At 36.0% G+C, this 26,222-nt stretch overlaps 1 protein-coding gene across 13 annotated transcripts in view; it reads right to left on the reverse strand.

The window, feature by feature from the left end:
* Nucleotides 1–26,222, reverse strand: part of METTL8 (methyltransferase 8, methylcytidine) — a 96,833-nt gene that overhangs the window by 31,191 nt on the left and 39,420 nt on the right. For 10 of the 13 annotated variants that reach the window (XM_042994684.1, XM_042994693.1, XM_042994692.1 and 7 more), the window contains 2 exons: nucleotides 24,545–24,699; nucleotides 8,644–8,735 (listed from right to left, as the gene is read on the reverse strand). In XM_042994684.1, the coding sequence (XP_042850618.1) occupies nucleotides 8,644–8,735; nucleotides 24,545–24,687 (235 nt within the window). In that variant the 5' untranslated portion in view covers nucleotides 24,688–24,699. Of the gene's footprint in view, nucleotides 1–8,643; nucleotides 8,736–17,438; nucleotides 17,540–18,417; nucleotides 18,480–24,544; nucleotides 24,700–25,485; nucleotides 25,510–26,222 lie in introns of those variants that run through there. The other 3 variants (XM_042994695.1, XM_042994685.1, XM_042994694.1) reach the window with 3 other exon arrangements.

Raw genomic sequence — 26,222 nt, forward strand, 5'->3', positions numbered from 1 at the left:
CTTTGTAACTCACTCTGTGCTGGTAAAAAATGTTTCAGTTTAATAAAAAGCAACCACCTAAGAAGACCTACATTTAGTAAAATCTCTAGTATCTGAGTTTTCATTGCCAAGCTACTTGTGAAATGAGTTTGAACCTAACTATCAGTAACTAGAATGTAACACTACATCTCAATTAATCTGTGGAAATATTCCCCTCGGAATTAATTGGGAGGAAGGAGGTAAATAGCAGGACAGCAGCTTGGAAGAAAAAATGTTCATAGTAGTGCTATTTAAAATAGGGAGAAGGGGGCAGCTCCTGGGTGGCTCAATTGGTTGAGTGTCTGACTCTTGATTTTGGCTCAGGTCATCATCTCATGGTTCATGGGTTTGAGCCCCAAGTTGGGCTCTATGCTCTCAGCATGGAGTTTGCTTAGGGTTCTCTCTCTCTCCCTCTCTCTGCCCCTCCCATTTGTACTCTCTCTCTCTCTCTCTCTCTCAAATATAAATAATTAAAAAAAAACATTAATATTTATTATATACTCATTTATAATAATCAGATGAATATTTAGAGTGATGGCAACAATTTAATGATTATTAAGTAGTTCTTTCTTTTTGTAAAGTTTTATCTATATCGTATGCACAAAACAAGAATTTTAGATGAATTCTTCATTCAACTTGCCGACAGTTTTCTCATTTGATGAGGGGTTGAATTAGTGTTTCTCTATGTTCAAGGTCTAAAAGTCTATGTACTTTTCTTATTAAACCCCATGAATTTATGGAGAACATTAAACACTGTCAGTTCTACAAACTACAAAACCTTGGGTCAGATTGCTGTCTTAAATATGAACTTGTACTACTACTGTTTTAATTTCTACAGTTTATAAAGATGAATCTTCAGTAAGGTGACTGGAATCTGGTTCATTGCAAATACATCAAGCATCTAAATTCAACCCTAGATTATGCAATCTTTAAAAAGGATATGATTACTATGAGAAGACTACAGTCAAGGTCTGCTAATACGTACACTTCCAAGCCTTTTTCAAGTATTTCCCACTATTCAGGAATTAAGAGAAAAAAACATAAATCATTATATCATTAACAGCAATAACACATACTGAGTGTTTGTTATGTGCTAGGCACTATGTCAAATGCTTTATTTGGATTTTTTCCCATTTTAATCCTAATGATACCAATCAGACATATTATTAATCCAATCTACAGACAAAGAAATTCAAGGTCAGAGGGGATAAAAAATTTTCCAAGGTCATCCAGCTAGAGCCAGGATCTGGACCAAGTCTACTGGACTTTTTTTTTTAATATTTATTTATGAGAGAGAGAGAGTGTGTGAGCACAAGTGCACACAAGCACGCATGAGTGGGGAAGGGGCAGAGAGAGAGAGGGACAGAGGATCTGAGTTGGGATCTGTACTGACAGCAGACAGTGCAATGCGGGGCTCAAACTTATGAACCGTGAAATCATGACCTGAGCTGAAGTCAGACGCTTAACCAACTGAGCCACCCAGGCACCCCCCAAGTCTATTGGACTTTAAAGCTCATGCTCTGGGGTATCTGACTGGCTCAGAGTCATATGACTCTTGATCTTGGTGTTGTGAGTTCGAGCCCCACTTTGGGTGTAGGGATTACTAAAAAATATAAATTTAAAAAAGAATAAATAAATGAAGCTCATGCTCTTAACCATTACACTATATTGCCTTCCTAACACAAAATCAGAAAATTTTTAAAGTTTATTTATTTTGAGAGAGAGAGAGAGAGAGAGAAAACACCAGCAGGGGAGGGGCAGAGTGAGAGGGAGAGAGACAATCCCAAGTGGGCTCTGCATTGTCAACACAGAGCCCAACCCGGAGCTCCATCTTAAGAATCCTGAGATCATGACTTGAGCCGAAAATCAAGAGTTGGATGCTTAAATCAACTGAACCACCCAAGCATCACAACACAAAATCAGTAACAACCCCTCCAAAATATCTCTGAAAATAACCTGTTTTTCTGATTTTGTACTTTCCTCTCATTATAAAGCATCCAATTGAAATTAAAACTTCAGTATGACATAATCAGTATAAATTGTAAAAATGCTGATTGGAGTGAACCTTCATAAAAACAGACAAAAAAATACAGAATTAAACACCATTTGATTTATATAAAATATAAACTATGCAAAATTATATGATGAAATTATGATGGGCAATGGAAACATAAAATGTTCTATGAGAATAGGTGGATTTGTGGGATAGAAACAAAACAGAAACAGCACCCAGCATGGGCTGGGGTAAAGGCTAATGGGCTGAGACTTTCTTGTTCTTTGTTTTTTAAAGTTGTGCTTTCAGCAGTATCTCAATCAAGGCTGGCAATTCATAGTTCCCAGTTATGTGTGATGGCTTCTGAGACCCCACCAGAAGCTCATTCACACTCACAGATCTGGTTAGGAGCACGGTAAACACCTTCGGCATACGATTTAATTTCCTGAACATTAAAGGTCTCTGATAACAGGGAAGTGGAAGAGCTATTTTTCCTGACCATGAGTGAAAAATTTAGTTTCAACCTCCTATTAACTCATCTCAAGTTCAGGCCAATAATGATAAATATAGTGTGGAGAATCTGCCCTTTCTTAATCTTGTCCAAAATACATACATAATGTATGACCCTGAGATCAAGAGTCACATGCTCTCCTGACTAAACCAGCCAGATGCCCCAACCAACTGATTTTTTTTTTTTTTTTTACCAACTGATTTTCTAAAGAGGTATATTAATGATCAGTTTTTCTTGGAGAAGCAGTTTTTCCTTTCATATTCCTAGGCTGTGGACTCAGAGTTAATTGCTCAGTGCCAATGGCAGTAAAAGGGATGTAGTGATGTGCTTAACCACAGACAGATGAAGCAAATTCTCAATTATTCATTTATTAAATTTAATACTGCTGAGGGGAAGAAGGAATATGACATACTAACTATACTTAAATATTCAGAACTCACCCTGAATCACACTGAATATCACAACTAAGAAACTGAATTAAACCACTTATGTATCTGACATATGAGATATGATTAGTATGAATTATGAAAATTTATCCTGTTACAGTGAAACAAAAGGCAATTTAGAATTATTTTTGCACATCATTTACACAAACACCTGAGCTCTCAAAGTTAGAAATTTCCATATATATCACTGATAAAGTTCATTCTCTAATTAAGAAAAAACTCTTATGAAAAGTATATATATATATATACATATATATATATATACTATACACACACACACACACACACATTTTAAGATTTTATTTTTTATTTTTTTGAGAGACAGAGCATGCAGATGGGGGAGAGAAGCATAGGGAGAGACAGAGAATCTTAAGCAGGCTCCATGCTCATGTGGAGCTCATGTGGATCCCACAACCCTGAGATCATGACCTGAACCACAATCAAGAGTCAGAAGCTCAACTGACTAAGCCACCCAGGTGCCCCAAGATTTTATGTTTAGGTAATCTCTACACCCAAAGTGGGGTTCAAACTTACAACCCTGAGATCAGGAGTTGCATGATCTACTGACTGAGCCAGCCAGGCGCCCCATGAAAAGTGTATTTCTAAGAGCACAGCATGAACTTTTAAACAAACAAAGCTGACTTAAAAATAAGTACCCTATGGGCACCTGGGTGGCTCAGTCGGTAAAGCATCTGACTTCAGCTCAGGTCATGATCTCACAGTCTGTGAGTTCAAGCCCCACATCGGGCTCTGTGCTGACAGCTCAGAGCCTGGAGCCTGCTTTGGATTCTATGTCTCCTTCTTTCTCTGCCCTTCCCCAGCTGGTGCTCTCTCTCTCTCTCTCTCTCTCTCTCTCAACTATAAATAGACATTTAAAAAAAAAAGTACCCTAAATTTATCAGCACACGAAACTTTTAGCTACTCTTTTTTTTCACACAGGACACTTTCAAGTGGTAAAGGTATTCACAAGTGATAAAGTTATTCTTTTACTATTTTGCTTAACATAGATAACTCACCCTAGATAGGTAGTTATTTGAAAGTATATTTTAAAGTAAAAATAGCAGCTGCTTTCGTTATTAAGTTTTAAAAGCCCATTACATTTGCTAAATGATCAGCTAAGATATAACACACTGGAGATGTTTTTAGGAAATTATAAAATATAAACATGTTAACTCAAAAACTGCCAAATGTGTTTTTCTTATTTCTCTGAATTAATCTGCTTTTAAAAGAAATATGAACTATTGTAATATTTAAAATAAATTACCAAAAGGAAACGTGGAATTAAAACTATTAATCTGGGCACCTAAGTGGAAGAAATATTGCTAATGAGAGCTTGGAGGTTATACACTTTAATCACAGACATGAAATGTCAACCATCTCTCAGCAAAAAACTACACTATTTGTGATACTTAAGTTCCTATTTTCAGAACTGTGAGGGTGTTTCCTGACTTCAGTTCTCACAACATCTGAGACAATAGGTGAGAAATGAGAAATGGGAGTGACAGGAGGGAGTGACACACACAAGACCAAAAGAAGTGTGCTAGAGAGTAGGTCAGCATGGCAGAACAACCAGTATTTCCTCCCAGGGACATTAAAATAAGTGAGATAAGATCAATAAATAGTCCTTATGCTATATAATGATCTGCCAATGGAATCCTCTGTGATGGGAGAAAACAGGCTCTTTCAGAGACTTAGGGCTCTCCTGGAAAAGGAGGGATGGTGGTTAACAGAAGCACCAGAATAAGAACCGGGTCAGAGCCTCCTTTGGGTTTTTACAAAGTTTACGAGCAGAGCTTTTAAATGGATCCATTCACCTTGACCTGTATTCATCAGAGACGCTAGATATCAAATTAGAAGCTTCCCCCCGGACTTCCGCAGGCTAGCAGGACCTGGCAGAGACCTGGCTGATTCCTGGCAGAGACTGGCTGGGTGGCTGAGAAGGTATTTAGTCTCACTGTAATGTCTTGTCACTGAACATAGCTCCTCAGAACAGAAGTTCTCTTTCTTTGCCATCCCCACAGCAGCCTCAATTGCTGCTCTATGCAATCTTACTTAAATGGCATAAATGGCCACTCTCCCTGTGTGGTCCCCTCCTTGTGGCAATTCCCTGACATGTATGCAGTCCACCACACCATGTTCTATTCCAGGGTGGGGAAACCTCAATCACTTTGAGTCATTTTATTTCATTTTACTTTTATTACTTAAAACAAAATTTTAAGTTTATTTATTTTGAGAGAGACAGAGACAGCACGAGTGGGGGAGGGGCAGAGAGAGAGAGGGAGAGAGAGAAACCCAAGCAGGCTCTGTGATGTCAGCATGGAGCCCAGCACGGGGTTTGAACCCATGAACTATGAGATCATGACCTGAGCCAAAATCAAGAGTCAGAGGCTTAACCGAACGAGCTCCCCAGGCTCCCCATTTTGAGTCATTTTAAAATGGAGTCTTTAGTTCTGGGTCTCCACAGCAGCCAGAAAACTTGCTCAGAAAGAGACTGTATGCGCTAATAAGCAAACCAAATGCTTCAAAGCAGTATCATCAGTCCTCTCCAGCCTGCTTTTCCTGCTTCTGTAGAGAGAGGCCAGTCACCACCTTTCTATTTCAGTCACACTATGGTTCTGTGGGAACTGTCATTTTCCTTTACTGCGGTTTCCAAGCCCTAAAATAACCTTCTCATTAGCTTCACTCAAGTTCATTGTTAACGTAAATAGGCCAAAATAGGCAGCCTCAGCACAGAGCACTTTAAGGGAACATTATCAGCACTGCTCATCTATTTATGTCCTAAACAAATATTCAAGAGAGCATGAAAAAAATTCTTGGTTTTTCATATCAGGAAATATACTGTAGATAATTTTTAACTTCCTGGAAACGAATTAAGATGACTGATAACTTTTAATTCTGTTTAGGCTTGACTCTCTCTGTCACATCCAGGTGGCCACTAGCAGAAGCTTGAGTAATGTGGAAAATATGTCTGTGCAGCTGCTGGCAAAGAAGCAAAATTATACTTCCTCAGAAACAGTGTGACAGAGTTCCTGCAAAGGAATGCAATGTTGGCTGATTTGTAAGCAGAACTGCCACTGGTATGCACCCTCAAATCCAGCCCCAACACTCCCTGGCTACATCCCACTCTGGGACTGCATGGCTGGAGCTCATAAAAATAGAATGGTTCCATCGTGGATCAGGTGCTCTTCTATCCTGCCCACCCTCCAGGACATATTCATGCTTAAGATAAGGAAGGAGAACTAGCTCTAAGGAGTACCAAACAGTGCCAGAGGATAAAGTAAGTCATTAATGGTGGCAGAGAATAAGATACGGAAGAAATGCCCCCTTCACTGGTTAAAAGCTGTCTCAGCTCAGTTTTCAAACCTTAGCTACAATCGTATACTAAAGTCACTAGAATAATAGTTGACTATTGGTGAGATTAGTGATTTTCACTATGTTTGGCTTGCACAGAGGAATTAAAACATCTTTCCCTGGGGGGTTTCAGAACATAGGATTGATCTGGAAACCAAATTCTATCTCAGGAGTTGGCAAACTTTTCTGTAAAGGGTCGGACAGTAAGTAGTCTTTGTGGGCTATGTACAGTCTCTATTACAACTATTCAACTCTGTATATATAGCTCAAAAGCAGCCATAGACAATATGTAAATAAATGATTATGTCTGTGTTCCAATAAAACTTTATTTATAAAAACCGGCAGTAGACTGGATTTGCCCCTGGCCATAGTCTGCTGACACTTGCTCCATCTATCAGGTACTCTGATACTGCTACAAGAATGATTGAGAAATCATCATGACCAAAACCAAGCTGTTCTGGCAAAATTAATCTAGGGTATTAGAAGCCAGAATAGTGGTTGCTCTTTGTGGAGTCGGAGGGGTTGGAAAAGTATTGTTATTCGTTCAGAAAATGAGGAGGTTTTGGGGTTAATGGTAATAATCTGTTTCTTGACGTGGATATTGGGGAAATTCAATGAGCTTTGGGACAATTCATTTAAGAGTTGTGAAAATTTCTCTATGTATTTGGTACTTCAAACAACTTTTTTTTTTTTTTTTTTTTTTAAAGAAAGAACGAACCTGTTTTAAAGGAGAAATCACTTTAGGAAAAACAAGGTAGAAAGTCTTCTCAAGAGTACATGGGTTGGTCAAAGTGTATATGGGTTGGTCAAATTGTATATGGGTTCCTAGCTATGAAGTGAGAATGACACAGACCAAGTTTTTTCTAGTGTGCTTTAAAAAAAAATGTGGTAAAAGACACATCACATAAAATTTATCATCTTAACAATTTTTTAGTGTACAGTCCAGTAGTGTTAAGTATATTCACTTTGTTGTGAAACAGAGGTCCAGAAATTTTTTATCTTGCAAATCTGAAACTCTGTATGTTTTAAAACAACAACTCTGTGTTTCCTCCTCCCCCCAGCCCCTGGTAGCCACCATTCTACTTTTTGTTTCTATGAATTTGACTACTTAAGGTATCTCATATAAGTGGAATTATATAGTATTTGCCTTTTTTGTGACTGACTTATTTCACTTAGCATAATATTCTCAAGGTTCATCCATGTTGTAGCATGTGATGGGATTTTCTTCCTTTCCGAGGCTGAGTAATATCCTCTTGTGTGTATACCACATTTTGTTTATCCATTTATCCGTCGAGGGACATGTGGATTGCTTCTACCATTTGCCTATTGTGATTAGTGTTGCTATGAACATGGATGTGTAAATATACCTTCAAAACCCTGTTTTTAATTTTTGGCTATATATCTAGAGGTGGGATTGCTAGGTCATATGGTACTTCCATTTTTAACTTTCTAAAGAACTTCTATACTGTTTTCCATAGAGGCGGCACCATTTTACAATTTCACCAATTCCACAGTGCATAAGGGTTCCATTTCTCCACATCCTTACCAATGCTTGTTATTTTCTGTTTTTGTAATAGTAGCACTAGCCAATTTTTTTAGAAGCCAGATTCGAAGGTTGGCAAGGTCTTACCTCAATTAAACTCTGAATATCAAAAGGCCTCCAAGAAAAGTACCTTGATGTTTAGCCTAAAAGGTCACAACATTTTAATATGACTTTACCTTTTTTGCTCAAAGTTTCTGAATTTATTAAATATTCCTGGCCAGTAAAATGCACAACAGCATACTAAAAGATGCATAGTGAGGCACCTGGGTAGCACAGTCAGTTAAGCATCTGGCTCTTGATTTTGGCTCAGGTCATGATCTTACGGTTCATGAGATCAAGCCCTGGGTCTGGCTCTGCACCGACAGCATGGAGCCTGCTTGGGATTCTCTCTCTCCCTCTCTCTCTGCCCCTCCCTAGCTTGTGAGCTCTGTCTCTCTCTCAAAATAAATAAATAAACAACAAAAACAACTAAATAAATAAAAGATGCATAGCAAGAGGGAAATTTCAAAATTTCCTTGTGTGTATCTCTCAGAAAAATGTAATACTATGATTACCAAAAAAGCAAGTAAAGAGTCAATACATGATTTATTTCACTGACTTTGTCCCACTACACTAGAATAATGGAATTCTCCCAAATGGAACAAGTGGATTGGCGTAGGTAAAAGCTAAGAACTCTCCAAAGTAATGACACAGGAGGAAAACAGACTAACATGTGAACTGAATCAGCAGAAGGTCAAAGAGAAAAACCAGGCTCCAGAAGCTACTACATGTAGTTGCCGACCTTGTTCTTCCAGAAGGACTCGCACAGCTGAGTTTTCCTCTACTCTTTTTCTGGCTGCTGCTTCTTCTTCTTTTGACCACTGCATGTGATCCCTACCAAAAAATGAAAAGATTGTAAAACCTGCTTTATAATTGAAATCAGAAAAAGAGTGACAAAGGATACATCTTTCATTCTAGCAGAGTCAAAGACAAATGATACAAACTAATTCAGTGTTGAATGAATATATTTTGTGTCAGATGTTTCTTCTGATAGTGCTGGTACAATCCTGGAACTCCTATAGCTCTTCTGTTTAAATCTGGCTGTGTTGCAAGCCCCAGCCACCTTTTGGAAATGACTGCGAAGTAATGTCCCAGGAGCCCTATGGTGCATGATTATTTGAGTACTAGTATGGTTTACTCTATTTTACTCTAAGGCTAAATTTATTTGCCCTTTTGTTTATGAATATGGCATTCTTTAACAGTTTTAAAATCTCTTTTATAATAATTGTATTCTAATACTTCACTGTCAAAGAGATATAAGTCTTAAAATATTTTGCAGTTACCTTCAGTCTTTTAAGTAATTTTATATTTTTCTTATTAGTTGCCTTAATTTCTGTAAATGGATTCTTTTACATTTAAATGATAGAATAATTCACATAGTATATGAAGGTCAGCTTTTCAAGATCTTGCGCTTTCTATAAGTATTTTCAGTTTCAGAATTTATACTTCCTATACGAGAAGATATTTTCCACTGCTAAAATGTTTTCATGGAATAGAAGCAACATCTTTATACACAAAAGGTGAGTTTTTTGTTTGTTTTTTTGTTTTTTTTGTTTTTGTTTTTTTGTTTGGTTTTTACAAAGTTTGCAATGCCTTTTTCGCAATTGGTAAGACTATGAATGAGTGATGTCATTTTCAGGAATAAACCGTTTTTCTAAACAACAAAGAAACTACATATCTAAAATTCAAGTTCCATGTAGCTTATTGACAATTGTTAGAAAAATTAACATTAATATCATATGATATTTGTAGCTATCTCATTGATTATAAAGGGGCAAAATATCAACATTTTGACATGCATCATAATGGTGGCTGATAAACATTAACTGAGCACTTAGCCTGGTCATAATTATTATACTGATAAGCTACTATTATTTATTATGTGCTAAGCATTGTGCTAGTAAGCACATTACATACATATATGTCTTACTTAATTCTTTCAAAAACCCTATGAAGGGGTTATAATCATGCTCATTTCTCATAAGAGGAAAGAGAAATTTAGTAACTTAATCAAGGTAAGATAGCCATTAAGTGACAGAACCAGAATTCAAATCCAAGTCCATCCTCTTGGCAAGTAAGTAGTCTATTAATGTCTACCAAGACAGGGGGGGATACTGAGAGATTTAAGACTTATCTTTGGCCATAATGGGGTTTATATTCTCCTGAAGCAGGCAGATTAACAGAAGTAAATGAGAATACAAGGTAGTCTACTTGGTTAGCATCCACTGTATGCAAATATAGCCAATTAATGCTAGCTGGGGCAAATAGGAAGGCTTGAGAGGGAGGGGAGTTTGGGCCCAGGTTAGAGGGAAAGGAGGTGGGGCAATTATTCATGTCATTATGAAGCTGGGAATATGGACAGTATATACAGGAAACAATAAAAAAATCCATTTTGATTGGTTCTCTTGGGTAACGGCAGATGAAGTTGGCAGCTGGGTCATGGTCAGATTTCAGAGGATCTTAAGTGTGAACAGTTTAGTAGTGTACAAGAGAAAATGACGTGGGGAGGTGGAAGGGAGACCAGTGAGAAGTCTGTTCAGTGGTCTAGGAATAAGTCCCGGGACTAAGGCGGTGGCAACAAACAGAAAGGCAGAGCAGAGGGAGAGACACCGACAAAACCTGTAGCTGTGACCTAGAGGTTAACTAGCTGCAGGGAGGAGAAGAACAACAGAGTCAAGAATGATTCTAAGGTCTCAAAACTGAATATTAATCAAGTAGGGGTAACCAAGACAGAATAAGGAGTTACTTGGGGTGGAATGATAAGCTTGGTCCTATTTTAAGTCATGTTTATGCAATCAGATATGAGAAGGTATATTCCAGTGACCTGGCTATAAATACACCACTGGAAGGTGAGAAACTGCTTTCCTTTAAGCAGGATCAAAACTGGTATACTGAAATTCTCAAGAAAAGTAAATGATAATGCAAAAAAAATCAGAGTTCCAAAGATGAAAATTTAACCACTGTCGTTTCAAATAAAACCCAGTCATTCACAGCCCAAATAATCATTCAGCAGCTTTGTTCACTTGCTTCAATGAATGAAATTAGAACAGATTTTTGTTTTGACTTAACTTATGTGAGCAATCACATACATAACTTGGAACTGGCAATTATACTTTATATTCTGTATATATAAATCCATATAGAGCATTATTAAATGATAGTTATGATATTAAAGGCAACAGGTCATTTATTGAAAAAATAGGATTACTAAGGCTGGGTACAAGCTTCTCATCTATGAATTTCTACAGCATGTAAGAAAGAAAATAGAACAATCCATTTCCCTGTAACAAAAATCAAGCTCTGAGACAATGAGAGTCTTTAGTTTTAGCTTTAAGCATTTGTTTTAAACTGTTAGTTTAACTTGCTTCTTCCTGAGTATTTAATAGATTTAGTTATTTCTTAAATTGCTCTAACTTCCTTACACTGTTCTTTATGTTGCTTCATTTTCTTAACTGCTAAGTGAGGGGAATATTATACCCTAAGCCCTGGCAGAACAGATTTTCCACTGTACAGTTACCAAATCCCCACAGAAACCTGTAAGATATTTCTACTGTATTTATGAGAACTTCCTCCAGACCTGCTGCTTTATGGCATTTCCTTATATTAGAAGAGTCTGATTCACATATACTAAAACCCAACAGACGGCAATAAGAATCATTCAGGTTTGTAAGTAATAAATACAATTACAATAGAATTTAAGCATAGAGACAAACAACAAACAAGCTGAAAATAGTCAGGTATTACAACCACCATCATTAACAACAAAGGAAAAAAGTGTTCCATACTGTTTGACCTATGAATTGCGCTTCTGGGAATTTATTGTAATAAAGTAACTCAAAAGAACAGAGAAATACCTATAAAATGATATTCACTAGAATACCAAATATAATACCAAAAAATTGGAAATAATCTCAGTGATAGGGTAATGAAAAAAAAATATGGTAACTTAAAGGAATATTATGCAGATATTTAAAATTATAAATATAAAGTTTACATAGCAACATGGAAAAGTATTTATGACACATGAGGTTAAAACAGCAGATCCCAAAATTGTATATGTATTATAATCAGAACTAAATAAAGTTATAAAGATATTGGATGAATAAAAATAATTGTGTTCAAATAAGAGAACTGAGATTACTGTTTTAAAATTTCCTTGGGGCGCCTGGATGGCTCAGTTGGTTAAGCGTCCAACTACTGATAGTGGCTCAGGTCACGATCTTGCCCCACGTCAGGCTCTGCACTGACAGTGCAGAACCTGCTTGAGATTCATCTCCCTCTTTCTTTGCCCTGCTTGTGTGCTCTCCCTCTCTCTGTGTCTCTCTCCCAAAAATAAACAAACTTAAAAAAAAAGAGAGAGAGAATTAAGCAGAAAATACAAAATACACTTAACATTTTTCCTGGAAAGTTGAATTTGAGAAAAAGAAATCTCAAAAATAGGGGCACCTGGGTGGCTCAGTTGGTTGGGCATCTGACTTTGGCTCAGGTCATGATCTCATGGGCTTGTGAGTTCAAGCCCCGCGTGGGGCTCTGTGCGGATAGAGCCTGCTTTGGATTCTGTGTCTCCCTCTCTCTCTGCCCCTCCCCACTCATGCACTGTCTCTCTCTCCTTCAGCTATAAATAAACATTAAAAATATTAAAAAAAAGAAATATCAAAAATAAAAGAATTTTTGAGTAATAAATTTTTACAATATGGCTGGTAGAATTTGTCTTATAATTTTGTAGTAGTCATAAGTCTTATGACCTCAGTTCATGAATGTGCATATGTCCATACTTCTTATTCCTTCTATATGTAAAGTGGAATCAAATGATGATTCCTTGCTTCAGCTTTAAGTTGATTGCAGTTAACAGTCTAAATAATTGTGTATTTGGTTTGGAAAAGTTAAACACAGACACACACACACACACATACACAGACCTCAATAATTTAGCTTGGGTACTAACATTTTTGGGGATCCTGCCTATTGAAAATTCTGCTGAATGTGGTGCCACTATTATAATTTTTAATAATCAGATATAAACTAAAGTACCCAGTATAAGCTATATGAATAGAATGCTTTTCTGTCTTTGTTACTTGTTGGTATATAAAAGCCTCATCATAGAACAAAATTTAAAGACAAATTTAACAAATTTACTAGGTGACTGGTGAATTAAAAATAAAATATTCTTAGGTAAAAAGGAAGAAATGGAGGGTATTAGTTTCAGCTTAAAATTATATTAATAATCCTTAATTCCATGACAAAATCATATGTATTACAGTTATCATTATAATAATAATACAAAATTTTAAAGAGAAAAAGTCTTTCCTTTCATTTAAATATCCTAACAGATTAATAGTTCTTAAGTTCCCTTCCTGTATTTGTATATATACATATACACAAACATTTTTCTATAAAGCTAAAAAAATCTTCATAATTATGACTTAAAATTGCTGAATAGGACTTGTAATTTTGGCCATGACAGAGTACGTAGTAATGGGCTTACCCTTCTACCATAAACAATGATAAAACTGGATAAAATATATGAAGGAATTGTTTTTAGGCACTGTATTACACCTCAGACAGTGCAAGACTGTGATCCCTAAGAGAAGAGAAACACAAAAGGTGAGTCCCCACATTCACCCTGGCCTTCTGTCTAGGTCATGTTCTAGACTATAGTACAGAGGTACAGCCCATCAGAGAGTGGCTGTCTTACTAAGTGGCACTTTTGTAAGCTGAGAAGGCAGAGATCAGGGTTCAGAGTTCCTGAGGTGGTGCAACTTTGTGCAGCAGAATAATGAAGAGAAGGCTGGACAGAAGGGTAGGCTCCTGAAATCTGCAAGAGACTTCTCCTAGTGTTTAATTAGTTCTGGCTATTCACTAACAGGACAGACTCCACAGGTCCTGATGGATTCTGGAGGTGAAGGCAGAGAAAAAAAACCAAAAAAAACCTGACTGGACATAGGCAGTGCAGTACTCAGAGTTATTGGAATTTTGGCTAAGCCAGAGTGGAAAGACCACTCTGAACACCTTCATTATTCAGTTAAGACCCTAGAAATGCCATGCGATAGGAATAAGACCCAAACTGGATTCAGGACAATATCAAAACAGTCTCACCCTAACAACACTTAAAATTAAATCTCACCTGGGGTGCCTGGGTGGCTCAGTCAGTTAAGTGTCTGACTTCGGTTCAGGTCATGATCTCACAGTTCGTGGGTTCAAGCCCCAGATTAGCTCTATGCTGATGGCTCAGAGCCTGGAGCCTGCTTCGGATTCTGTGTCTCTCTCTCTCTCTGCCCCTCCCCCGCTCATGCTCTGTTTCTCTCTCTCTCTCTCTCTCTTTCTCTCCTTCAAAAATAATTAAATATTAAAAAACAATTTTTTAAAGTTAAATCTTATCTGACCAGAGAGATTTGGCAGTAATTCAACCACTTGCCAGAAAAAAAATCCAACACCTTTAAAGTTAGAAATAATCCAGGGGCGCCTGGGTGGCTTGGTCAGTTAAGCGTCCGACTTCGGCTCAGGTCATGATCTCACGGTCCGTGAGTTCGAGCCCCGCGTCGGGCTCTGTGCTAACAGCTCAGAGCCTGGAGCCTGTTTCAGATTCTGTGTCTCCCTCTCTCTCTGCTCCTCCCCTGTTCATGCTCTGTCTCTCTCTGTCTCAAAAATAAATAAACGTTAAAAAAAAAAAATTAAAAAAAAAAAAAAAAAGAAATAATCCAGATTCCATAAAGGATAGCATCCGCAATGTCCACTACACAATCAAAACTATTTGCATTTGAACAATCAGGAAAACGTGATCCCTAATTAAGAGAAAAGGCAGCCAATAAATACTGACTAAGAAAACTCAAAATGTCAGAATTAGTACACAAGAATTTAAAATAGCTTTTAAAAAAGGTTCAAAGGTTTAGAGGAAAAGATGGACTGAATTGATGAATAGATGGGGATACCTCAGCAAAGAAAGGGAAACTATTAAAGGGAAATGCTTGACCTTAACCCATATACAATATCTGAAATGAAAAATTCACTGGCTAGGCTTAACAGCTAATGGACACTACAGGAAGAAAAGGTCAGTGAACTTAAAGATTTACAGATATGGAAATTATTCAAACTGAGAACAGAGGGAAAAAATTGGAAAAAAAAAGGTGCAAGTCTTCATAATCTATGGTATAATACAAATTGGGTCTAAGAAACACACAAGTTGAAGTCCCAGTAATAGAAGAGACAGAGTGAATAGGAAAAAAAAACGGAAGAAATACTGTCTAAAGTTTTTCCAAATTTGATTAAAAACAAACAAACAAATAGTAACCAATAGTAAATCCAGGAAGCAAAGCAAACCCCAGGCATGTTAAATATACAGAAAAATTCTAAAAAACAAAGGTAAAAAGAAATCTTTAAAAAAATTATAGAGAGGGGAAAAGCACTGCAAACAGCTGACTTCTCATTGGAAACAATGGAGGCCAGAACACAAATGAACATCTTTAAAGTACTGAAAGAAAAATCTCTGTCAACCTAGAATTCTATATGCAGTGAAAATATCTTTCAAAATTTAAAAATAAAAACATTTTCAGATAAACAAAATTTAAGAGAATTTGTTACTAGCAGAATCTATAATATAAGAAATGTTAAAGTTCTTCAGGCTCAAGGAAAATGGTACTAGATAGAGACACAGAGCCACAGAGTAGAATATAGAGATGAGAAGTGATAAATATGTGGGTAACTCTAAGACAATTTTTTTATACTTTGTCTTAATTTCTTAACAAAATTACTAACCGTATGTAGCAAAAATAATAACAATGAATCATAGAGCTTATAACATACAGAGGTAAACCAAACAGCAACAATATAACACAAGTTGAATACATAAGTAGAATCATATTACTGTAATCTTTTTAACATTTTATATTATGTGGTACAATATTAATTCTAAGTAAACTGTATCAAGTCAAGGAAGCACCTTAAGATAATGACACTGTAATCTCTAGGACTATAGTTATCAAAGTGTTGCCCACCGTGTCAGGTGGTTCACTAAGTCAAAACTATATAATACTGCTATTTGCCTTTTTCACTGATTGATGTTTACACTGATAGTATAAAAAACAATGGTAGGTAAAAGTGCAGCTGCCCTAATATGAAACAAGACAGTGGTACCAAAATGTGCTAGTAGTTGTTGATTCTACACCACCATCCAGTGGGTGGTAAAGAATTCACCAGGTTTTGTTCTAAAAAACAGAATTCACTGGAGAATGTGTCTGATAAAGCAATAAAAACTATTTTATAAAATATTGACCCTTGGGTATACATATGTTTAATATTCCATGTGACAAAATGGGAGGCATACATAAAGCATTTCTGCATTGTGAAGTACGACGACTGACTTACAGAAAAGAATTTGTAATGGTTGTTTATGTTGTGAACTGAATTATCTGCTTTTTTGTTTTCAGGGAATCCTATTTTTAGTTGAAAATGCCACTATAGACAAACTTAGTTATTCAGACTTGGGTATCTGACATATCTTAAAAGTAAATGAAATGTGCTTCCACGTTAAGGAAAAGAAATGATAATATTTGCTGCCAAAGATAAATTTTGTGTTTTAAAACAAAAATTAGGATTTTGCAAAAGTTGTGTCCACCCATGAATTTGATAGCTTTCCAATCAATACTTTGAGATTTTACTGATGAGAAAGTGGTGATATTACAAAAGCAATTCTTAAATGTTGTATAATGAAATGTGTCAACATTTGAAAGATTTACATAAAACAGAGAATCAAACTACTCAAAATTATCCACGCATAATGTTATAAAATGATGCAGAAATAAAATATCCAAAGTGTAAAATGTATCAATGAATTATAACTAATATGGTTTCATATTCTGTATTGTAACTAAGAAACCAGCATTGCTGAGATTTAGTATAATATCAGGAAAAATACCTACAATTATTTTTAAATGCTATGTGAAAACTCCTCTCTTTTACTAGCACATATCTGTGTGTGGCCAAATTCTCTTCATATAATTCAACTGAAACAACATATCACAACAGATGGAATGAAGAAGCAGATATGAGAATCTAGCTTTTTCCATTAAACCAGACATTAAAGAGACTTCCAAACATTTAAAATAATGCCGTTCTTTTGGGGGAACAAATAGATATTTTCATTAAAATATGTAATTTATATAACATGTAATGGATTGTTGTTGTTTCAAAATGAATTAAATATTTTTAATGGCTCAGTTTTAATTTCTAGCATGGAAAACATCACAAGATATAATTCACATGAATAAAAGTTCTTTTAGTGTCCTCAAAAGATTAGAGTCTAAAGAGGTTCTGAGATGAAAATGTTTGAAACTATTTTCTAGAATAGTATCTAAAAAATAATGTAAAGATGTATAGCCAAAAAGCTAGTAGAGGAAATAAGAGAACAAATGACACAAATAAAAAAAGAAAGATAATTAAACACATTATATTAACTTACAATGCTAACCAGAATTGAGTGTTATCTTAAATTTCTCTCTCCTTTTCTTTTTTGATACTATTTTAATAGATATAAAAAGGTACCTTATTGTTTAATTTTGTATTTCTTTTACTCTTGTGTATTTCCTCATATGCTCACATGGACTTCCTCCTGGATCAACTCTCTATGTCTACTGCCCATTTATCTGTAGAGCAAAAACCTTAATGATTTTTTAACAATGTAACAAGTATTCTATGTGTTCTATATGTTAACTTTGATATATGGTAGTGAAAAGTCATTTAAATTTTCTGTGTCTCTCAGTTTGTGTATTAGTAAAATAAGAGCAATAATTCTCAAAACAATATATAATTAAGATTAACTACTTCGGAATTATAATTATCCTAATTCGTCAAATCTAAGACAGAAATTTTCTGTACCGGTAAGAAAGGAAAAAAAACATTCCAATTATAATTATAAGATGTCATCAGTTGTAAGAAATATCATGATTTCAGAGATGTTAATCAGTGAAACAAATGTGAGCCTCAGATGGACGAAATACAATTATTACAGGTATATCAGCTAATAATTTAACTAATTTCAATTAAATCTTTTCTACTATTGACACTAACTTATACTTATGACTCCTGGCTGCCCACTTGTCTTTTTGGCTATAGTTAAGTATTTCCGTTGATTATTTTTATTAGTAAATCTGTTTCTTCCTTAGGAATGAATGACTTACAAAAGACACACAGAAAGAAGTGATGCCTTCCCACTTCTGCATATTCTGCATATTTTCTATTCCATTAAATAGAGGTCACAGCTGCTGGAAGAAACTAATACCCACTTCCATCATTAGACATTTATTGAGAACCTGTATCTTTCAACCACTGAAATGTGAATTGGAGACATAAAGATGAAGAAGATTTGGTAGAACTCAAAATTTTAATAAGATGAATTCTAATCAGCTTTAAAGAATAAAGAATTTATCAGGTAGAAAGTAAGATGGGAATAGGTGTATGGAGGGCATTCTTTTAAAATTGCAACAGTAACTAATGCATATAAAATGTAAAGTTTAATCTCTACCTCTCATCCTCATGCCCATTCCTGAGATAAACAGTATGATGTAGACATTTCCAGACTTTTCTCTGTGTATATAAAAACAAAGATATATATACACATATAGCACATGCACAAGAATTCCTTACTAAAATGAGACCTGCGATACTTTTCTGCAACTTGCTCTTTTTGTTGTTGATATCTCTTAATATCAACATACGTAGATCTCTCTTTTCTTTAAGTAGGTTTTATGCCCAGTGTAGAGCCCAGTGTGGGATTTGAACTCATGACCGTGGGATTAAGACCTGAGCCGATGACAAGAGTCGGATGCTTAACTGACTGAGCCACCCAGGCACCCCAGATCTCTCTTACTTTTATTAACTACTACATTATTTTCCAATGTATGGATATAACTATATTTTAATGGGTTTATTGAAGTATAAATGACATATGGTAAACTGCACATATTTAAAGTGTACAATTTGAGAAGTTCCGACATATGTTGGCACTCAGGAAACAATCACCACAGTCAAGACAATGAATATGTCCATCACCTTCAAAAGTTTCCTTGTGTGCCTTTAAAATTCCTGTTTTCCAGCCCTCCCCTTCTCATCACCACCCCCAATTCCACTGACAACCACTGATCTACTGTCTGTCTCTATATATTAGTTTGCATTTTCTGGTGTAGCACTAAGAATACAATATATAGTCTTCATTTTTAGCTTCTTTCACTCAGCATAATTATTTTGAAATTCATCCATATTGTTATGTTTATCAATATCTCATTCCTTTTTATTACTGAGTAGTATTCCATTATATATATATATATATATATATATATATATATATATATATATATATATATATATATATAAAATACACAATTTGTCCATTTACTTACTCATGGACATTTGGGTTGTTTCCAAATTTGGCTACTACAAATAAAGCTGCTATGAATAATCATGTATAAGTATTTGTACGGACATATGCATTCTTTTCTCTTGGGTAAATATCTAGGAATTGAATGGCTGAATCATATTACAGGTTTATGTTTAGTTTTTTAAGAAACTGCTAAGCTGTTTTCCAAAGTGGTTATACCATTTTATATTCCCACCAGTAGTATATGAAAGTTCCAGTTCCTCTACATCCTCTCTAATATTCAGTACAGGATTTTGAATTTTAGTTATTCTAATAAGTTTGTAGTAGTATCTCATTGTGTCTTTAGCTTTTTTTTTTTTTTTTGAAAGCTTTTTATTATTTATTTATTTATTTTTAAAGTAATCTCTACATCCAACATGGGGCTCAAACTCATGATGGGAAGCTCAAAAATCACATGCTCTACTGACTGAGCCAGCCATATGCCCCTCATTGTTAACTTTAATTTTCACTTTCCTAATGACTAATGATGCTGATCATCTTTTCATGTGCTTATTATCCGTGTATCTTCTTTTTTTAATCTGTGAGTCTTCTTTGGTGGAGTATCTGTTCAAATATTTTGCTCATTTTTATTGGGCTCTTGTTGAATTTTGGGAGCTTTTTATATATTCTTATTATGAGCTTTGTTTACTGAATTTTGAGAGCTTGTAAAAAGCTCTCATGAGTCTTTTATCTACAACGAAAATGAGCGAATTATTGATGCATGCAACAACATGGATAAATCTCAAAGTAATTATGCTTAGTGAAAGAAGCCAGGCAAAAAACAGAATACATATTGTGACTTCCTTTAAATACTGGAAAATGCAAACGAATCAATAATGCATGCTATGTTCTTTCTCCCTCTTTCTGTCTTTCCTTTCTGTTTTTCTGCAGATAAATTCTCTTGACGCCCAACCTTACTCAGAGACCTCTTTATCTTTCTCTGTAAATTCCCAGTTTGAAGGCTCAGCGTTATAGATTGTATCCACTTTCCTATATTTTGAGGGTCTTAGAATTGAGCGAGATGGAGGAAACTCCACTGGGTAGTGGACAGCCTTTATGAGGGTGTGAAATCCGTTTTCTCTTCCCTCCCCTCCCCATGCCTCCTCTCTCTCTCTCTCTCTTTTTCTTTCTCCCTTCCTTTCCCCTTCCCTTTCCTTTCCTTTCATTAAGTCCTATGCTAGGTTTCACTCATCTAGTTAAGATGTGTCCTATTCCTAAAAGGGTTTCACTTGGGCTTGGGATAGTTCTCCCAATTCAGCATGGAACCCCAGAAAATGGTGAGCCTCAGGATTTTCCCTGCTCTGCTGAGACCTTAAATTCTGCTGCCATAGGCAAAACCATTTATTTTCAAGAGTTCTTTTTCAACCTTTACTGGGCTGCTAATGAGTATTAGTAATGATCTGCCAGCTGATCTTCTTTTCCTGGTACTGCTTCTGAGAGATGAAGGTGAGGTCAGGAACCACTCTGAGCCACATATGAATCTACAGTTTCTTTACTTGATCACTAATTTGCCATGTTTATGGATTTTTCTGGTTGCTATTGGTAGTTTTGCTTGCTTTTATTACTTTTTATTCATTTTGTTGAAGGAAGAATACTTTGTTTTTCAGATTCATTCCATCTTCTTTATCTGGAGAACTCAGGCTTCTTAGTGAAATGGGCTGGAGGGCAATTCTTTCTCAGGATATCAGAAACTGAATAAAAAGGGGTATATTTATTTTTTCCTCAAAAAATATTTGTAAAAAGTGGGTCACATATAGAGTAAATAGTACTTACTAACTAAATTAGAGGCTAAACAGAAAAATAAACTGTAGACAATTTTACGTCTCTGAGAAAGAACTGACAGGTACAGTAGTTTTCTAAAAACATCTTTTAAAAATCAAAGTTCGGCAAGAGAGGAAACATTCTTAACTACAAAGGAGGAAATAAGGAAGTCAGAACTTTTGGACAGAACTTGGACTTGAAGGAAGGGGAAAGTAAACCAGTCTTCTGGTTTTCAGTTTAATTTACAAATCTTCTCTTTAAGCAAAAAACAAAAACAAAAACAAACAATAAAAACAAACAAAAACCAAAACCCAAAAAACAAACAAAAAAGCAACCACAGCAAAACAGGTACATGAGGAGATGATAGGAAGCAACTACTTTTACTTTCCTCTTTCTTTGGAGGAAATTATTTTTATTATTACAGTACGAATCCACCTTTGGAGAGAGTTCACTACAAGTATCCTGGCATGGGCTGCACAACCTTTTAGGGAGTATGCTGTGGAGAAGGACAGCTGTCGAGACTAGATTAAGGTTTTTCGAACTTCAATTAACAGAACCCTAAGAGGCCATGAGGCTTCTACAGTGAGGGAGGCACGGTGGGAGAGGAAAAGGGAGGTGGAGCTGTTGGTGCCTCAGGCCTCTACATGCTTCATTAAGACCAGGTTTGTTTTTACCGCTTAAATATTGGGATTCCATGATAAGACTTCACCTGGAAAAAAAATTCCACTGCTAAAGAAAAGTTTGAAAACCACTGGACTGGATCAAAGATTCCTAAACCTGGCTGCTCAACAGAATTACTAAAAGAGCTTTTTCAAATTACAAATTCCTGGGCCATACCTCTAGACCTAGTGAAATAATAACTCCCCAAGGGATTCTTGTACTAGCCCACAATGCTTGAGAGGCATTGACCCAGAGGAACCTTGCTTCCCTGAGAGTCTATGACAAAACAGAACATAAATGGGTAGGCAGGAACCTTGGACAAAAGAGCTGGTGGTAGCAGATAGAAGAAGAGAACATAGACCGCTAAATCACGAGACTCTAATGAAGAATAAAAACTTGGTAAACGAAGATCTTGCTTAGGACCAGAAGTTCCTGTGGAGGTTTAATTGCAATGATCTCACAGCCTACTCTAACTGTCCATACTGGTAATGGCAGGCAAAGTAGTTTAATTCAGCAACTGTGCAAAAAAAATATAATGTCAATCATAGATGTAATTTAAGATTTTCTAGTAGCCATTTTTAAAAAAGCTAAAAGAGGGATGCCTGGGTGGTTTAGTAGTTAAGTGTCTGACTCTTAATTTTGGCTCAGGTTGTGATCTCACGTTTCATGGGATCAAGTCCCATGTTGGGCTCTGTGCTGACAGCACGGAGCCTGCTTGGGATTCTCTCTCCTCCCCCCTTCTGCCCTCCCCACCCCCTACTCACACACATGTGCATGCATACGCTCTCAAGATAAACAAACTTTAAAAAAAGCTAAAAGAAATGAAATTAATTTTAATATATTTTATTTAATTCAATATATCCAAAACAATATCATATTAACATGTGGTTCAGTATAAAAAATTTTTAATGATATATTTTACCTCTTCTTTTTGCACTTTCTTTTATTTTAATGTTTATTTATTTATTTTGAGAGAAAGTGTACATGAGCAGGGGAGGGGCAGAGACAGAGAGAGAGAGAGAGAGAGAGAGGCCCAAGCTCCACACTATCAGTGCAGAGCCCGATGTGGGGCTTGAACTCACAAACTGTGAGATCATGACCTGAGCCAAAATCATGACTCAGATGCTTAACTGACTGAGACACGCAGGTACCCCTGTACTGTTTTTTTTCTTCAGCTAAGACAGCAGAAGAGATGATTTATTGTACACATGTTACATTCAGCCACAAATGAAAACAGAATTATTTCTGAAAGTCTCGGGTCCACGGCAAAGGACCAAAAGGAACTGTTTTGGTATAATAAACAAGGTGGGTCGCTCAAAGGTGGTCCTTGTGATCAGATGGTGATGGACATTCTAGACCCATTGAATCAAGTTCTAGAAAGTTGGTATGCAGTTCAACAATTTGTAACAGCATCCCCGCCTCTGTTTTTCCTTATTTCTGCTCCTGTGGCTTCCATGGGTTCACAAGCTAGTGGTTTCTTTGGACCTCTACCTCATCTTCTTTTACACTTCAGCCTGAACATTTGCTTTTTCCTCCTCATGGTGCAGAAGTTTCCAAAAAGATGGCACTAAGGCTGAGAGAGCCCATACTAAGTCTTCAAAATGTTACAGCACATATCACTTGAGACTAATTAGGTTTCAAGTGCTCAATAACCACATCTGGCTAGTGGCCACATATTGTATAGTGTGGAACTAATTAATAACTTTCAGTTAGTCATCTTGGATCAAAACTTCAGAGTCAAATGCTTTCTTTTCCTTTACTCTACAAAAGCATCAAGTTCTATTTATTCTTCCTTTGAGATCTCTCTTTCATTGGTCCTTTCCTGCTTCTAGTTCTACCTGCTGATCTATCTAGTTAGTATACTGTTAACCAAATAAATATACAATAGTTAATAGCCTATGTATGCTGCCACTTCTCTTTAGTGGCTCTTGAATGCCTTCCACTTCAGCTGTGAATTCCAGAACTCACCCAATCCTGCTCCCACCCCCATACCTGCTCTATATCATTCCAACCTTATCATTTATAAATCTTCTAAGAGTCCTTATTTTAGGAAAACTATCCTGTTAACAGTCTCCTGAATATGTCTTATACTTTTCAATCTCTGTGTTTTATGACTTTTTACACACCTAGAATGCCCTTATTCCAGCTTTAACTATCTAAGTCATTACTTCACAAATATTTATGTGTCGGGGACTGTTCTAGGTACTGGAGACAGAATAAATAATCCTGATCTCAATTTCTCCACTTAAAGAAAGCTTCCTTTATATATCAGTGATACATCAATAAAGCTGAAATGGGGGGGAAGAATCTTCCAGCGTCAAAGGAGAAGTGGTTTTGCACTACTGAGTTGTTCTTAGAAGACATACAGTGTATATGTCTTATAAGAACACACTGGGCCCTTACAATCTGCTGCTATGTATTGCATCTATTTTTTTCCTAGAAATATCTATCTTTCCAAACAGAGGCTGGATTTCCTAAAAGCACAGACTAGGGTCATACCAGTGTGTTCTCCCTGCTCAGTAAGCAGCAGGTGGTGAATATACAGTTTGCTGACTGACAAGTACTAAGGACCAGAGGTGAGCAGGAAGGGTCTGCAAGAACACCAAAGCTGAGGAAAGCACTTGGGAAGTCATTTTTCCAATTCCATTTGTGAAGAAATTCAGAATTGGCAACACTTAAGTTAGGATGAGTTACCCTGCCTTTGGACCTTAACAACACGGATCAAGTTTAAAAATCCTTTCTTGGCACTAAATGAAAATAATACCACTGTTAATGTTTAACAGGCATATATATTAGACCTTGAAACATAACTCACCACATGTTGTGTTCAAAAACTTTGGCTGGGTCAGTTAAAATCCTTGATCCCAGAGGGGCCGCTGGGTGATTACCACTTTGGTATCTATGTGGCACCTTTCTTATCCTTAGACAGGAAACAGAATTTCTCCAAATCACATTCATCCTAATCAGTACCTGTAAAGTTACAAATGATTAATGAGTCAATATGGATTACACAGTGTATTGTTTTATCTAAGAGCCAAAAACTATTCTAAAAGGTTTGGAATCTAAGACATGAAAACTGATCATTTTTGAATGAAAGATGGGTATGATAGCTTCTCTCCTGAAGTATTTTCAGGCCAAGAGAAGGAAAAAGAATATTTAGGGTTGTACCATTGGCTGGTATTCTTCATAAGTCATAGCCTTGACCAACTTTGCTTTGTTTGGTATTTGTTTATTTAATTTTTAGCACACAGCCAAAGCATATCAGCCCAGAATATGAATTTTGTGTATTAAAAGGTTTTTTTTTTTAAGTGATTTTATTATTTTGTTTTGGGGATTCTAAGCAAACATATTTGTAGGGAATATTTCACAACCACTAGACCGAAAACCAAAGTATAGTAGTATCAGAATAAGAAAGCAAACCTACTAAATCTCCTTCCCTGGGCTGAGCTGAATAATATGAAATTTAGTCAAATAATAAGTAAATACTGTAGTAGTAGATGAGCCCAGCAATTCTTAATTATAACAACCCTGTATACATTTATTTGTAAGAATAGTCAGTAATACATTTGCAAAACAGATTTCCCTGTACAAAACATAAATCATAGCTCAAGAGGAGAATCATCAGTTGGTTAGTCAATTCCATCTCCATTTCTGGAAGAATAATTTTAACATTAGCCATCTTAATTATGTACTGGCAAATATGTTGGCTTACAATCTTTACAGAAAAGTATCAGAAAGAAGCTGTGAAGAGCTTACTTTTTATAATAAAAATCCATTGTTCTACTGCTCAGCATTTCACCCCGACTCAGTTGTTCACCAAAACATTCAGCCTAATGCTGTAAGCTGCCAGATAGAAAGAGATGCTAAAAGCTGTGTATACATAATACACATTAGAGACTATCTAAGGTACTATTACGTGTAAAAATGACGTGTATTATATACATCCTTTACCACCTTACTGAAAGGCAATGGATTTTGACTGTGATTTTCAAAATGAACTGCAGAATGTCAAAAACATCTCATTGTGCTTTTAAACATAAAATTCAAGATCTTCTTTTTGGAGGAAAAAGAAAGGCTTAGTTATACACCAAAAAGACTGTAATGGTTCCATTCAAATGTGACTAACAGTGATGAGAAATGAAACATTCAATAGCTACTGCAGATCTCCTGTTTCTTGTTTGTTTTTCCTTCTCTGCTAAATGCAAGCTCTTTGGTGGAGGCAAATGAAATTAAATGCTCTGCCTACCACTACCTTTCCTCTGATGTGCCTTTGTTCTTTTCTCCTGCCTGTGTTCCATGTAAGACTAACAAAACCCTACCTGCACAATTATTTTTAGAGCTCTCTTTCTGCACTGAATATTATTCATAAAATCTGTATGCTGAAGAGTAGAAACTGATTACACCTAGAAAGAGAGGCAATTCATGCTCAAAAGTGTAAAATGATGTAAACGTTTTCCACCCAGGAAAGCCAAATCAAAATGAAATTTCAATCT

This window comes from Panthera tigris, chromosome C1, assembly GCF_018350195.1.
Source record: "Panthera tigris isolate Pti1 chromosome C1, P.tigris_Pti1_mat1.1, whole genome shotgun sequence".
NCBI lineage: Eukaryota > Metazoa > Chordata > Mammalia > Carnivora > Felidae > Panthera > Panthera tigris.